At 37.1% G+C, this 15442-nt stretch overlaps 1 protein-coding gene and 1 long non-coding RNA gene across 2 annotated transcripts in view; one reads left to right on the top strand and one right to left on the bottom strand.

Annotated features, from left to right (window-relative positions):
• Positions 1 to 13339, bottom strand: part of LOC143306080 (uncharacterized) — a 48101-nt gene extending 34762 nt beyond the window's left edge. Inside the window, exons 1-2 of the long non-coding RNA XR_013063481.1 lie at positions 10940 to 13339; positions 10097 to 10308 (exon numbers count right to left, since the gene is read on the bottom strand). This is a non-coding gene — a long non-coding RNA (uncharacterized LOC143306080). The remainder of the gene's footprint in view (positions 1 to 10096; positions 10309 to 10939) is intronic.
• TpnCIIIa (troponin C type IIIa) lies at positions 22 to 2090 on the top strand. The gene is made up of 5 exons (XM_034327307.2): positions 22 to 167; positions 391 to 418; positions 494 to 637; positions 865 to 1116; positions 1514 to 2090. The coding sequence occupies exons 1-5, from the start codon at positions 165 to 167 to the stop codon at positions 1546 to 1548; spliced, it is 462 nt and encodes a 153-aa protein (XP_034183198.1). The 5' UTR covers positions 22 to 164; the 3' UTR covers positions 1549 to 2090.
• Positions 13340 to 15442: the final 2103 nt, after the last annotated feature.

Below are 15442 nucleotides of genomic sequence, written 5' to 3' on the forward strand. Positions count from 1 at the left end.
TCAACGTATGTATTACCCGGTCAATCACGTGCCAGAAGATCATCGTAATGTCCACATAAAACAGAAGTCCACAGCCAGAATCCGGTGCATACCCGGATAAGCCGTCGACGTTGCCGTGTGCTTAACATCACTCCTTTAAGTGCATATCTAATCATCGCTTCGACATGGTAGGTGGTTGCAAAAACCATTTCGATACACTCATAATCAATTTTGTTTTTGCAATACCAGATGATAATTTTATAAGTTTACAAAATTAACCCTCGGATAGTGGAGTCTAATACGAACTGGAGTTCAAATTCAATTTTAAATTTCTATATATGAAAATCTTTCATTTAAATAAATCTAGCAAGGAATTAATTCTCATAATAATTTTATGTTTGACATTTGCAGGATGACCTAACCAAGGATCAAATTGCCCGTAAGCAACTTACTAAAGCTTCTCTCGCAATTCATAATTAATATTTTTCCATTAATTATAATTATTTTACGGCAGTGTTGAAGAAGGCCTTCGACGCCTTCGACCACGATAAGAAGGGTAGCATCGGCACGGACATGGTGGGCACAATATTAACCATGTTGGGTTACGAGCTCAGCGAAAAAACGCTGAAGGAAATCATCCAGGAAGTAGATGAAGATGGTAAGGAAATAACTTCACATTCCAGCTGATTCATATCATATTCTAATCCTAATTGAAACTTTCACAATGATTCATTGAATCATTCATCATACGAATCAATACGTATTAGTTATCTCGAGAACATTTCACAAATGGCAGATTCAGCCCCAGTTGTCACGTTTATAAATGTCGATTAAAAAACAAACCATTCGTTTCGGAATAAAAAATGTCCTCTTTCATTTTCACAGGATCTGGTCAACTGGAATTCGAAGAGTTTTGCACGCTAGCCGCCAGATTCTTGGTAGAGGAAGATTCTGAGGCCATGCAGCAGGAATTACGCGAAGCATTCCGATTGTACGACAAAGAAGGCAACGGGTACATAACAACCGCTGTATTTCGTGACATTCTTCACGAGTTGGACGACAAACTGACGCCACAAGAGTTGGACATGATGATAGAGGAGATCGACGCCGACGGCTCGGGAACGCTCGACTTCGACGGTAAGTTCGAGCCAGCTGAACCCTTGAATTTCCATAACGCGTCAATCAATTCGATCTCTAACGCAACAGGGTTACGACACGTCCACCGGAGTCGATTGAAAGCGGTATTGCACGTTGAAAATTATAGAGAAGGTGTAACGTTGCTTGCTATTAATTTATCACTCTCGTTAATTAATTAACATTGGTCGTGTGCCGAGCTGGAGGCTAACGTTTGATTGCCACACGCGAATTTCAGATAATATGTTATTCCTTTGAAGGGGAACGAAATTAAATTTCAAGTAATACCCGTTACCTTTTAGCCTAACTGGATATGATACAACATTTTTATAGATTTTTTAATATTTCTTGAGACGTATTTCCGGTGAAATATTATATGCCCTCGAATTTTCTGTTACAGAGTTTATGGAAGTCATGACTGGAGGTGACGACTAAATTGCACAGTGGATAATCAAAACGGACAGTGGCTACGATTAAACACAACTCTTGCCCACCAATGCCATTCGCGGTTCTTTTCAACAAGGATAACAACGATTCAATCGTGAACACTTCCGGGTCAAATGCCTAACGTTTCTAATGTTAATCAGTGATAACATCAACACAGAAGATGGAAATGTGATTCAATAAAAATTTCAAAAATAAATCTCCTCTGGATTATAAGTTACTCGAGATTGTTATGCAAATATCCTGATTGTAAAATTGATAATATTATCGTAAAAAAAAAATCAACGTTGATCGAGGTTTCACTCGCAACGCCTGAATCAATGCAATCGAATGCACTCTCAGGATGTGCAGCGGTGCACTTCGTGGGGCAATAAAGCAACGGAATAAATTAACAATAAGAATAAATAATTGAAAAAGTTCTGTAAAAATTAATTTTTCAATCTCTCTGAAAATTATGTGCTGTCGACGGCACGAATCATTACGGAAACGGGATGGACTTATACAACAATAAAATTATATTTTTGCATAAATAATCGTTGTTTATTACCATTAATTCCTTGGAATGTTTGAAAGTGTGTCCTTTCACTATCGCGTTAGCTAAGCTAGGAAAACAAGTGAGTTTTAATCGCGCCACGAACCAAACTGGTAATTATAAATTCAGCAGTAAACGATAATTAAGAAAATGCACTTTGTTCCGGGTGTTAGCTAAAGATTAAGGAATATCAGCGTTCTTGGCAACCGTTCGTTTCGACCATGTATTACAAGTGCAAGTTTAATTTTCCGTTCACTGTTACGAAAAGTGCACGTGTTCTGATAAATGTCTGCTCTTGTCCGCGTCAATACGATCTCCAATAAATTCGCGTATTTACGTCGATCGCGATCGCTAGATCACCGCTGAAAATACGCGATCAGTCGCGTCCTCTCGGCCGAATAAGAATTTTTCCATCGAGAAATAGAAACGCTGGTAAAAAGAAACAACTCGTAGGTGTTTCGAGATGAACCTGCAATCCTTCAACTCGCTCGGTTTGTCTTCGGACAACTTTATTACAAAGTTAATGTTCTGCGCGCTCGACGTACCGGCCAAATATTTCAATATCACACCCGTGCCAAATGGGAATAAATTTTTGGATTCACGGGATGAGTGTCGATGCGGAGATGGAACGTATTGGGTGATGACATTTAAACGACCCGTGTCGTATAATATTCGTGACACCCAACGCATATAATGTATTTAATTTTATTTTCCAACATAGAAAATTGAAACTACTACAAATAAATTAAAATTCGGTAATTTATGACCCAAAGCAAATGCACCCTATCTTTCAATGGTAAATTGATGTTATTTCAGTGATGATGGATTCTATCACCCTCTACCTCGAGATTTCACAGACAATATACAGTTTCAATCAATCGAACGTTAATAATCACATCTTCGTTCGTTCTCAAGCTAGACATTCTGCAATTCTGTATGGTTTGAGACTTTAACATGGAATTTCCTGTCGGAGATTGAAAGGGGCAATTGCGAGCGGTTGTCGGTGAACGGGACTCGTTGCGGACAGAAGTCATACCAAATCGAGTATCTGAAACGTCCAGAGATGTCATTATCCGGGCAACTCCCACGATTCCACAGGTAATCGGTTTCCAGCGAAAACGGTTACCGTATACCCAATAACATTCGCTCTATATTCAGGATAGTTAACCGTGCTACCGTTTCAGTTTGTTCGCCGGTAAAATTATCATTCGAGAAGGTGAATTTCGAAACGATGCCGAAGGAACAAGGTGGTCCCTCGTAAATCAAGTTTGATTCTTAAAGCGTATCCGGTTTTCTAATAACTCCTACTGTAGCTCGATAACGAAGAAATAAATTGAATAAGGAAATACGTTTGATCGTTCCGTATGGGGTAACTAGGAAAATGTCTGGTTCGATTTATAATAATACCGATTTTATTGAACAATAAGGAGTTTCTGGTTTTCCGCGGAAGAAACATAGCGTGATTCGAAACGTTAAGTTGTTACTTTATAACCGTTCGTATCGACGAACCCGTTTATCCCAACCGTTTCGATAACGATATACAAGATTCGTGATATTTTAAACGAAATAAAATCGCCTTTCACTTGTCAAGCTTGGCTAACTTGCAATTCACCCACTCGTACATATTCAAATCTAATACATTGTAAAACATAGTCAATGGCGAATGAGTGACATTAATTATCTGCTCGTTTATTTTATTAATGATTCGTGTGCGGCACGTGGAAAGTTAAGAAGAGCTACAAAAACGTAAAATCTTTGCTTAATTATAAATTGCTTGAAAGGAATATAAAACGTTTGGGTATTAAATTTCAATCATATTCGAATCATACCTTGTATTTATGGTTTCAGGAAGTCGTAAGGATTTAATCGATTTCCGCTGAGGTTCGTTGGGTGGAAATCGATAGTTAATTAGTAATAAATCCACGTTACAAATTAGAGCAAAAATCGCGAGGAAACGTCAGTAGATCTTTCATATTTAATTAATTGACGATTATTCTTACGATTAGTCTTAGATCAATTTTGACGTTAATTATTTTTATTGACGTATCTACCTTTAACAACGTATAGATGAAATTATTGAAATTGCGTTGAATAAGTGAGTTAATCTTATATTAAAGGTTGATAATGTTGTTGGGTTTATTCGCGTTAAAGGGAACCTGTCAATAACTGGTGACACTTTTATTACTGCTTACTTAATTCTCAGTTACGTTGGAATGCAATTAAAGTTACAATCACCGATCAGAACAAGTTGATTGTGGTATGATTTATATCGAACGAAAGCTTGTTTAACAAGTGGAATAGAAATTTTTCGACGAACTACTTTACCCTACATGTGGAGCGAATTTAAATTTTCTACAATCACTTCTGTGAAAATGAAACCTCTATAGGTTTAGATTCATATCATTCGAATCATATTACAACAAACGCTGCAAAATTATGAACAAGATGCTCGAGAAAGTATTCAAGGAAACAATCTTACGTTTTATGGGAAAAGAATGAAATCCACGGTGCAATGATTCTCGTAAAACTCTTAATTAATATGATAATAAAACAAAGCTCTCATCGTTATCAACGATCTGATAAACAAGATTTATAACCGGTTTGATTTCGTCCGGATGAATTTTCTTCCGAGATCCTCGCATAGATAATACATCTACCGATCGATCTACTACCTTATAATTACACATTTCGAACGAAATAAATACAAGAAAAAGTTGATCAAATCCATGATTTCCCTTGGGTGAAATTTCTTCCAAGAAGCACAGTTTTCAGAGATTTCTATCCTAAATCAATCAATTATATAATTTTATGAGAGAAATAGAATTATAACGAGGGTGGTTTAACCGGAATCGATTATAATATGCAAATAACTTGAAATTAACGGGATAAAAATTGAACGACTCCGATATAAAGCGATCGAATAACGAAAGATGAAAATGGCATAAATATTAACCACAAATTTATTGTGCACGCATGATTGACTGATTGAACAGGAATTAGCGTTATAATATTCGCATATGACCCACCTTCCTAATAACTTATCGAACACTTCAATGCAGTCAGCTTTCTCTAATGCTTAAACAGGAAGACATATGTGAAAGGTTGAATTAACTAGTCGCATGTCTTCTTAAGGAAATGAACTGATACTTCTAAACGAAGTATATTCTACGAATAGGATTATTGAAGGTACGAACATTATTTGCATAAACTCCATACGAACGTGAGGTCGCAATAAAATATAAACAGGAATAGGAAAGTAGCCGCTCCAAGTTACTCAGCATAATCTAGCAATAATTATATAACTATTGATAAGTAATTAGTATTATAAGCAATTATTATAATTTTCCAATCTCAGGAAAAGCATTCTTTAAAATAATTGCTCTAGATACTTGAAATGTTAAATACACAGAAATTGCAAGATTGCAATGAGTTATTAATATGAAGTTTAATTTTAATGATGTAATATTTATGGAATTACTGAACTAATTGCAAGTATACATAATGCATTAGGGATTTCGTTAGATTATTCAACTCAGATACAAGGTAACTTTGGTAACTCGGAATGTTTCAGTTAACTTCAAATTTATTTCTTCAACTTCGCGAATTCGTCAACGGTCAACACATTCGTTTCCGATTGTTGACCTGAAGTCATTCTGTGAGAGAGAAAGTGGGTGAAGGCTAGAACGAACGATTTACTACAATTACACGCAATCTTCTAAGCGTTACACTTTGCTAACGAAGCAAATCCCCGGACGAGAAAGTACTACCGCCTCAAAGATGCTCGATCAACCTCTAATTGCTTGTATTAGGCGTTGGTGGCTTAATTGATCGAATAATTTTTATAATAAGAAAGAATAAACTATAAGACTGGAAGATTTCTTTTTTCTTTCAAAGCTTTCTTCAGTTTTTCTAAGGTAACTAATTACTGTCTAATCATTCCATATTCCCACGATCGTCGACGATTAAAATAGACAGTTGATTGATGTTGATCCAAGGTTAAGTCGAGACCTGTAAACTTTCATGTGACTCATGAACAGGAAGGTGCTTAATCATTAATAACAAAATTTTATTGATACTTCAATATCTACTATGCTTTAAAATTATAATTCTTTCCACCTTATCAGTTTATGCAAATTTCCAAATTTTCATATAATGAAATATAATGGAACTTTGCTTATTAGATAAGCAGAGACTGTTTCCTCTATATTCACACGTTCGACTCAAGAATATTCCCTTCACGACCCTTGGAATAATATCGGTGCACCTGTAAGAACACGCTCGACGTCGAAGGAAATTACTGAATTGACAAACAGCGTCGTGACATCATACGCGACGTATTTGCATAAAGTTGCGTCTACTCTCGAAGCAGGTAGTTATCGGGTTACACAATATATCGGTAATAGACGTATCTGCTATAAACTTGGCTGCATTCCAGTATCGTTACGTCCTTGATCGCATTTCTTCACGGAATATAATCTGTTTTTAAGCATCGAAGGATCTCTCGTTGCACGAGAATCTGAGTGACTTGTGATACGCTAATTACGTCTTATCACTTTTGTTTTTCCCTCGGAATCGTTAAGGCGAGTAACTATGGGAGCATTATCTGATGCCGAAGATAGATTGATGGCTGGTAAAGTGCTGTTGTTAAGAACTCTAGTACCATGAATTATAGGGATCTTGTGGGTTGACGAGAAAAGGTTCATGGCAAGTCGTGCGCTATCATTTCAGAATTATTACCTCTACCAATACACGATTATTAATTCCCTCGCTACTAAAGGCGACTATAATTGCTTATCATGCCATGAAACAATCACTAGAGACTATAAATGATTATGGTTGCTCGACAAAACGTTTGCGTTTCGAAACAGCAAGCATCGAATTGAAATTTTCAAATAGAAATGAAAAACAAACGTTGAAGGTTTACTTTAATTTCTTCATCGAAACAGGATTAACGGGAATAATTTAGATTCCCTTATTGGTTAGGAGAAAACGGGAAAATTGAAATCAATTAGGGCAGTTTCGATCAGGTTTCCAGGCACGTTTGAGGATACAATTAAAGAGGTAGGCGTTAACAGTGATTGGTTCATATAATTGCTGCAATCAAACGAACACGAGTACAATTTTATCTCCTTTAACTTTTATATTTTACCGTTTCAATTCAAGAGTTTAAATGGTAAACTAATAAGAAATGATTTTTTTTCATGGAGAAGGAGGTGAATTCTATATAGAACGCGGTGGAAAAAGTTATAATTGCTGGAATTATTTATTTTAGCTATTAGATCTATCCTAAGATAGATCTAAAATCGTAAATACCAATTTCGTTATGGTTGAAAACAATATAAGTGCTAATGATCTTGACTGTCCCGATTCTTTTGTCAGAAACTTCTTTAACTGATAAAGAAAGAAGAAATCGATGCAGTGTATTAGATCTGTCGAAACGGTGAACTTTGAAAGTTTCAAACGTTCACTGATCAAATGCCAACACGAATAAACATGCGTTTATTGCAATGCAATCGTCTAGAAGAAATTCATAGCGATTCATGAACTTTGCCTTGACCATCGATTGCTTCTTTCCCTCAAATCGTAAAACGAATGGTTCGAATCAATCAATACCCGGCAATTAGAAAGCGCCGGATCTCCATAGAAATCAATGAATCAGAGATAGGTGTTTGAGCGCAGCGATTACGAAACGTAACGTGGTTGAACTTTTTCATCCGCAAGTACCTCTAATGCGCGTGATAAGATCTGATTGCCGTGCTTTTTTGCTTAGGGTTGTTGCATGACGCGAGAATTAGCGTGCAACGACAAGCGCTACCCGTTCACGAAAGTAAAAGTTATCGCGGACAAGATCGCATTATACGTAAACGAACGAACGATAAATAATTCTAAACTTGCTTTCGATCGATTGGAAATTGTGCCTACGTTACATAGCCGCTTTACTTAGAAACTGGAATGGTCAAAGATCATTTTGAACGAAAATGAATTCAAAAATAATCTCACATTAATTGAGGTGTTGTATTATCGCTACTGCTAAAAAATTGGACAAGTTAAAGCCGTTCCAGAGTAATACAGTAAATGCATCTTCTTCCGAGAAAAGTTTCTTGTTCGACTCGTAGAACGGCGATAATCGATTAGCGATCGAACTAGCTCCACCAACTTCACTCGTTTCTCTTCCAACTTGTAATTACACTGCGGCTGTAAGTCTCTCAGCGTTAATTAAGACCGTCGTTAGACTTCTACACGAGCGCGCGATTCATGAAAACGTTTTCCAGGATGCCAATTTTGAGAGCCATTATCGAACGGTGACTCGTGATTCAGGTTCGATGCCGAACGAATCGTGAATCACATTCGAGTGCGGCTGTTCGACCGGTTCGACGCATCGATCTGCCGTTGTAGCATGCCCCGTTGCTCGAACACGGTGAAAGGAGCTGCACGGCTTTGTAGCCTTTTAACGCCCTCGCCGCGTGTACCTTCGCAAAAGGTATGCGCGAATAACGATCCGACCGATTGTTTGTCACTCGGAACAGCGTGAACGTTCTTCGTGAAATTCGCCGATTCGATTTATCGTTTCGAGGGGGCGCATCGTTTGATCGCGAGAAGATGAACGACCCTTTGCAACACCTTCTTCGGGTCTGAACGAATGGCGACAATTACGACCCCACCTAATTGCTTTATTATAACCAACATCTTAGTTAAACTATGAAACAATACCAAAGACTCAGGATCATTTCGAAATATAACCTCCAAACGCTCAACCGCTGAGATCAGAGTCGATCGACATGAAAGGGTCGAGTGTTAGCCACCTTCGTATCCCACGAAGGACACCTCGTTCTTACCCACAACACGTTACATCTGAGTCTAAAACCGTTAATCGAACGTCTGACGAGTCATCGGGTTCGAAAGCGTTTCAGAATCGTTGATCACTGCTCGCGATTCCTTGACGGAATCGTGCGAACAAGGCTACTCCGCCCTGCTTGTCTGCACTTTCACGAGCGTTGTATTATTAGTGACCGGCTACACGGTGGATAACACGCGAATTTCCTTTCTAATTCGACACCTTGAGCAACGCCTGCCGTGGGCCTCCCACGAAAAAGAGAAAGATCATGAATCGTTCTACGGCTTAACGAACGCGTATGTAGATCGAACGCATCGAATATAATAGACAAGTGTTCAAGGATAATTTCTGATTCCGTTAGTCGAACGTTTCTTTCGTATGGCCGATAGAAACATGTCTATTAACTGTCTAGATGATTTTATTAGATACGCCCATTCTGCTTTTCTAAAGAAATTTAATCTATATTAGATGCGTAGCGGGGGATCGATTAATCGCTTTTTTTCTTTTACGTTCATTATCTAAACAAGTTTCGATTGTTCGCAACTTTCACCCTTTGCACATGTTCCATCGACGAAATTGTCTTCGGGCTAAACGAATAGACACGTATAGTATTTTTACTGGATCGTTGCGACCGAACGGATATTACGAAACCGATACCACTTGGTGGACTAAAGTGGTGACAGGAAATTGAAAATCGTTGGAATGCGGTTCTTCGAGTGCACCTGTTTCTACAACTCGTCAACTTCCGAGCACTTTTTTTTTTTAAAACGTTTCATAGTCGCTATTGTCAGGCGTGGTAGCGTTTCACGATCATCGCGAACGATCGTGCTGGAAACGCAGCTGCAACAGTTCTAAGTGGTTGCGCAATTGAAAGTAGACGCGTTTCTTAAAACATGTCCCTGTGCTTGTCTTTGGGCGACGGTGCCGCGCCTCGATTAGTTCGCAGATTAGAAACGCGATACCATTCAACACGGCACGATTTACCTAACCTATCGATTTGCTCGAAACAACCGTGTCGAACCTTTGCAATGAGGTAAACCAACTCTGTTTACGATCATTTTCCACCTTTTTCAATCGAGCTTTCCTCGAACAGCCTGATATCTCGCGGAATTATTGCGAACTAACCCGTTGGATCGGGTTCGCTCCCATGAAATCTGGATTTTGTTACTTACCCACAGGCATCTATGTTCCCATCTGCTCCCGATATCTCGCCACGCCGGATTGCCGCAAACCTGGTTGCATCGGCTGAATTTATTGAAATCGCCATCTCGAGCAGCGTTTCCAGCGTCGGTATTTTGATGTTTTTCAGGTTAGCTGTGTATATTCTACATCCGTGTAGTTCTTGTCTGCTCGGGTATCCGGATATTTCGCACTTTTAACATACCTGTGTATGGAAATAATATGTAAAGTATCCATTGAAATAAATTGCAAAATGCGCGCATTAAGGTAATTATCGACGTTCAGTCACCTGGAAAAGAAAATATTTTGTAAAAATATATATTTACATAACTGTCCATAGTCTACTCGTAAATCAATAGCTCTACTCTAAATCAACGATTGGACATATTGAGCAATAATTAAACAACATTAATAATATATTTTTAATAAATGCACAACCGATCATTTCTATTGTGGTAATGTAATAGCCTTGAATAGCCAATTAATTTTAGACCCAGGATAAGTAGACAGTGATTTAAACCTTGAACTATTTAAATGTAACAAGTGACAATCTACTTCTACAGTATGCGATCGCAAAAAGAAATTATAAAATAACCGAGTAAAACAAACCGAAATTGATAGCTCTTAACAGCAAATACCTTGAGACAAATAGGTTTGAATATTACTGAAATACTCATTGAAATCTAACCTTTAAAATGGCGTATGACACTTGGTTGCGTGAAATTGTTTACGAGTCGAAAATACTACATACGTCACGCAATCAACCAAAAAAACGGGACGAACTTATGTTATAAACTATAAACTAATATTTATTCAATTCATATACGTTTACTTACAATTAGTTATAATCAGAAATACGCACATATTTGGCTTCGGTTCCTTCGATGCCTGGAGGCTCGAGACGTGTTTACTCTAAGGGCTGATCTTCGATACTGATCGTGAGCCATACTGAGCACGCGGCAGGAATCATAACATACCGAAGTGAAGAGGACACGAAAATTCTTAGTCTGTGTTTGTGTGTATACGAGTGCGGTCGTGTTGGAAGAGAATTTATTAATTGCGACTACCGGACTACGCTAATTACAATAGAAATTAAAAGATGCACTACAGGCTAGTGCATTAGAGGGTGGTGCATCACAAGGCAGTGTATTACACGGTGCTGCATTCTACGATGGGGTAAGTGCATAACGAATTTTTATAACCTATTTCAAATCGACCAGTCGATTCAAAACAATATATATTGTTTTCTTTTATGTATATTTTTTTTCTTTTAATTTGTTCACTACTGTACTGTTAGTACAGTAATATAATTTATATTAATCATGGTAAGTGATTCACCGTACGCAATGCAATGCATTTATTTTGAAATAACACGCATCTGAAAGTAATATTATCAATTTAACACTACATACTTCGGTATGATTGACGCAATAAAATTAATTGAGCGTACCGCAATAAATTATATTATTATTTACTACGGATAGAATCGTTTGATTTTTCAATTTTGATTTTCATTATATTCACTTATTTCACGCCTTATGTAATTAATATAATGGTAATACTATTCTGACTTTTCTCTTTTTGATTATTCAATTATATTAAATTACGATGTTATTGCAGTTAATATGTTAATACATCGGAGCTGCTGTAACACAAAATACACGACTTTATGAATATTAAGTGATTCAGCTTCTTCTCGATCTTTAAATGAATCTTAATCGACAAAAGAAAATAATTCTATCGTGTATGAGATTGGCGTTCCTCCTTTTACTTTAGCTTGTGGATCACGAGAGCGAAGTGAAACCTTGATCAAGACATTTCTTTTTTATTTCTGTTTTTCGTCGGTTTACAAATCCCGACCTGTAACGTGTTTAATACTGGAGCTGGTATTTACAATCGTTCGCTAGTCACTTTTTCTCATCACTGTGTCGACGTATCGTTTAGTTGATCGCGTTATGCTCCATCAACTGTTCATTTTCAAGGCGACGTCTTTTTTCATTTTCTCCGGATTACTACAAATTTTTAACGATTTCCAAGCTATTATAGAATCAATTTTGAAGAAGCACGTGGTGTGCGTTTCTCTTCTGTAACTATACTTTCAACTGCAAACTTTACGCGTGTAATTGCCTGCTGTTATTACATCATACAATGCGTGCATTAATAGCTCGCGATCAAATGTTTGCAATTTCTCTTCCTTGAATTTCAAATTTTCGTTGTCCTGCTTTCGAGTTAATTGCTTAATTAATTAAAAGATCGCTTATTAAAAGCAGCAAACGTGATTAGTGAGTCGTATAAGATTCTTAAAACGTCGAAAGTAAAAATATTGAACGTTTGAAAAAATGTTTGTATACATAAAACATAAGCAAATAGTCCTATTAAGAATACCATGTTTCTTTCAACGATTTATACAGCATCGAACCATGCGCCATTAGACGGAAGTCAGTTCCTCACCATTTTCTAATCCTACTCATTATTTTTCTTTCGACGTTAATCTGATGTTTGACGTCAAATTAGATCAAATCAATTATTACATCGTTAGTATTTTTTAACAAATAAAGATATCTTTACCGGGAAAATTTGCGATATGAATTTATTATGCGATCCTTATCATCGACACGCGATATACAATTCTTGCATAACGCATCATACAAATGTTTATAACTTTCAAAATTAATTTTTTTTTAATAATTCGCTTCGGTAGCTGAATACTTTCTTCGTTGAGGAGTCTCCATAATTTTAAGCTATATTTTAAAATTATTTAGGATAATATTAACCATAAGTTAATTCAGATCTAATCATAAATGATTTGTTTTAAATTTTCTAAAAATGTTAGCTTATATCGTTCGTATTGCATTACAGCACCTTCTTTTTATGCTTCATAAACTCGAATGGTAGTCACCTACGTGATATTAACTACTCTTGACTGATTAAATAATATAATTTATCTTAACGATTAAAACGACCATAATAAATGCTTTACGTAAGAGTGATCATAGTATATGATCCTTCAAGCTCATAACTTATATGTTCAATGTAAGAAAACTCGTGTAACGTCACGCGCACATTATTCCGCTTATCACATTCGTCCGCACCTTACACAGTATAATTAACCTCCCGTTTATCCTGCATAAATTCAAACGTACACGTTGAAGAGAAATAGTAATTAAACGAAGCTCGAAGTTCCGTAAAATATTTCGTTCCACTGGCAGCGTTGTTAGTTGTTATGATTAGTATGTTTCTCATCCGAACACCGCAAAAAAAGAATATTCGATTCCCGATATATGATAATAATCGTTCAAGACGTGGCAATGAAATTAATGAGCTACAACTAGTTTGCGTAGGATTATAATCTAACAATAGAACAGGTGGTAAATGGTATAATAACATGCTGCCGTGTTACACGACGCCAACTAGAACATAAATAACTTTTATTATTTCTTATTTTTTTTTCACATTTTTCGCAAAAGTGAAAGCGTTGGCAATTTCCTTCTCAACGTTTACACACTCGAAATGCAACGGGAGGGAAATTCGAAACGTACGCAAAGGGAACGAGCGAAACTTGCGAAGGATCGTGTACGCGGGTTCGTTCGTCGAGATTCCGTATCATGATCGCTGTCCAGGAAGGGAACGAAGGCTGTACGTTCGTATAATGAGCAGTGAGTAACGGCAAGTTAATTGATGTACGGGCTAAAGCGTCTGTAACCGATATGCACGCGACCGGCCACTTAATGTACACAGGGGAGTTGTTCGAGGATAGACCGAGCCGGTTTCCAGAAGAAATTCCAAACTCGCCACTTCTCCGCGCCACGAAACGTCTAATTAATCGTGCAATTACCAGCGATGTTGATTAGAAAAATTTATGAACAATAGGCAACGAGAACGCGGAATACATCTTACAATTAGCTAGTTCGATGAAGAACTTGGCAACTTCCCTTTGGTTGTCGACAAAAATGACTATGGTTATTTAACACTAGATTGCCGGACTCACATCCGTCAAAATACGTATAGTACATATGGATTTTTGGAACTAAGGAGCGGAGAGGGGATGGAATTAGTATTTGTATACATTTTATAATTCTATTAAAAACCAACATATGTTTTAAAAAAAATTATTTAAGTTTTTCTATATGAGTCAAATTGACTCGCTCCGGCAATCTAGTGTCAACACCCGTATCCATTAGTGTCAATTTTTGCCTGGGGTGTGTCAAGTATCTTTAACTCATATTTTCACATATTTCGTTATAAATTATTTTTCACGATATAGAGGTACATGGACCGTCTCCAAAATTATTTTGGATCCAGTTTGATTCTATATTGTACACATTTTGATTTTATGTCGGATCTGGTCCGATGCCAAGTGCCAGGCTTCTTCTATTTTAACAGACGCTTGGATTAAATCACTCCCGACGTCTCTGCAAACACTGATTTCAATCCTGAGAAGTAAATTATAGAACCTCAATGCAAATTTCACCCATACCAAAGATCATATCATAGTCAGTAAAGAGGTCGATAGAAAAAAGATATGACACTCTCATTAGCGTGTTTTAATCAGTGAAATCCTGCTTCTCTTCCTTTTTCTATCGCGCACTCGCAAATGTACACGATTTCTAATCATTGTTTTCGATCAATTGAAAAATAAAATGTTCCTGAACAATGTTTTCCGTCTATACCTTCTTGCAATGATTATTATATAAATCGTTATTCTATTCCGCGGTTTTGCTAGTTGTGGAGGAACGAGACTAAAAACAATGGAAGCTTACGTTTTTACGAACTCTCTATGCCATGTAACAACAGTATCAAAGCGGATTTACAATATTGCTTGTTTCGTATATCTGTTATTCAATCAGTGTAGTTTTGAGCACCAAAGGGTGTTCAACTTTCATCGTTGCAAGTCGTTAGCGAAGCTTCCTTATTTTTTATCAAATTAAAAGATCGTGTTCTCCATGACGCCTGTGATAAACACATTGCAAGGCCAGATGGTATCAGAAAGGAAACCCGTGCATATATCGTGCAAATAAACAACCACGAGTGGTGTACGCGTTTTAATTGACGTTACAAGGTGTAACGAAGAAAATCCATCTGATTTCGAAAGATGGAATTGTAAGAATGCACCGTAGAGCGAACGAACGGACAAGTCACATGATACAATCGTTTCTCAACGGAAGAAATATTAAAAGGCAGGAACGTAAGTTTTACGAGAATTAATGACACTCGTGGCGACAATCCTTTATTACCGTTTCTATCGTTCTCTTTTTTTTTCTCTCTCATAACATGAATGAAACGTCAAACGATAACTTAATACGACGAAAGAGAGCCGATTACATCTGGTCGTTTGATTA

Source organism: Osmia lignaria, chromosome 14, assembly GCF_051020975.1.
Source record: "Osmia lignaria lignaria isolate PbOS001 chromosome 14, iyOsmLign1, whole genome shotgun sequence".
Lineage (NCBI taxonomy): Eukaryota > Metazoa > Arthropoda > Insecta > Hymenoptera > Megachilidae > Osmia > Osmia lignaria.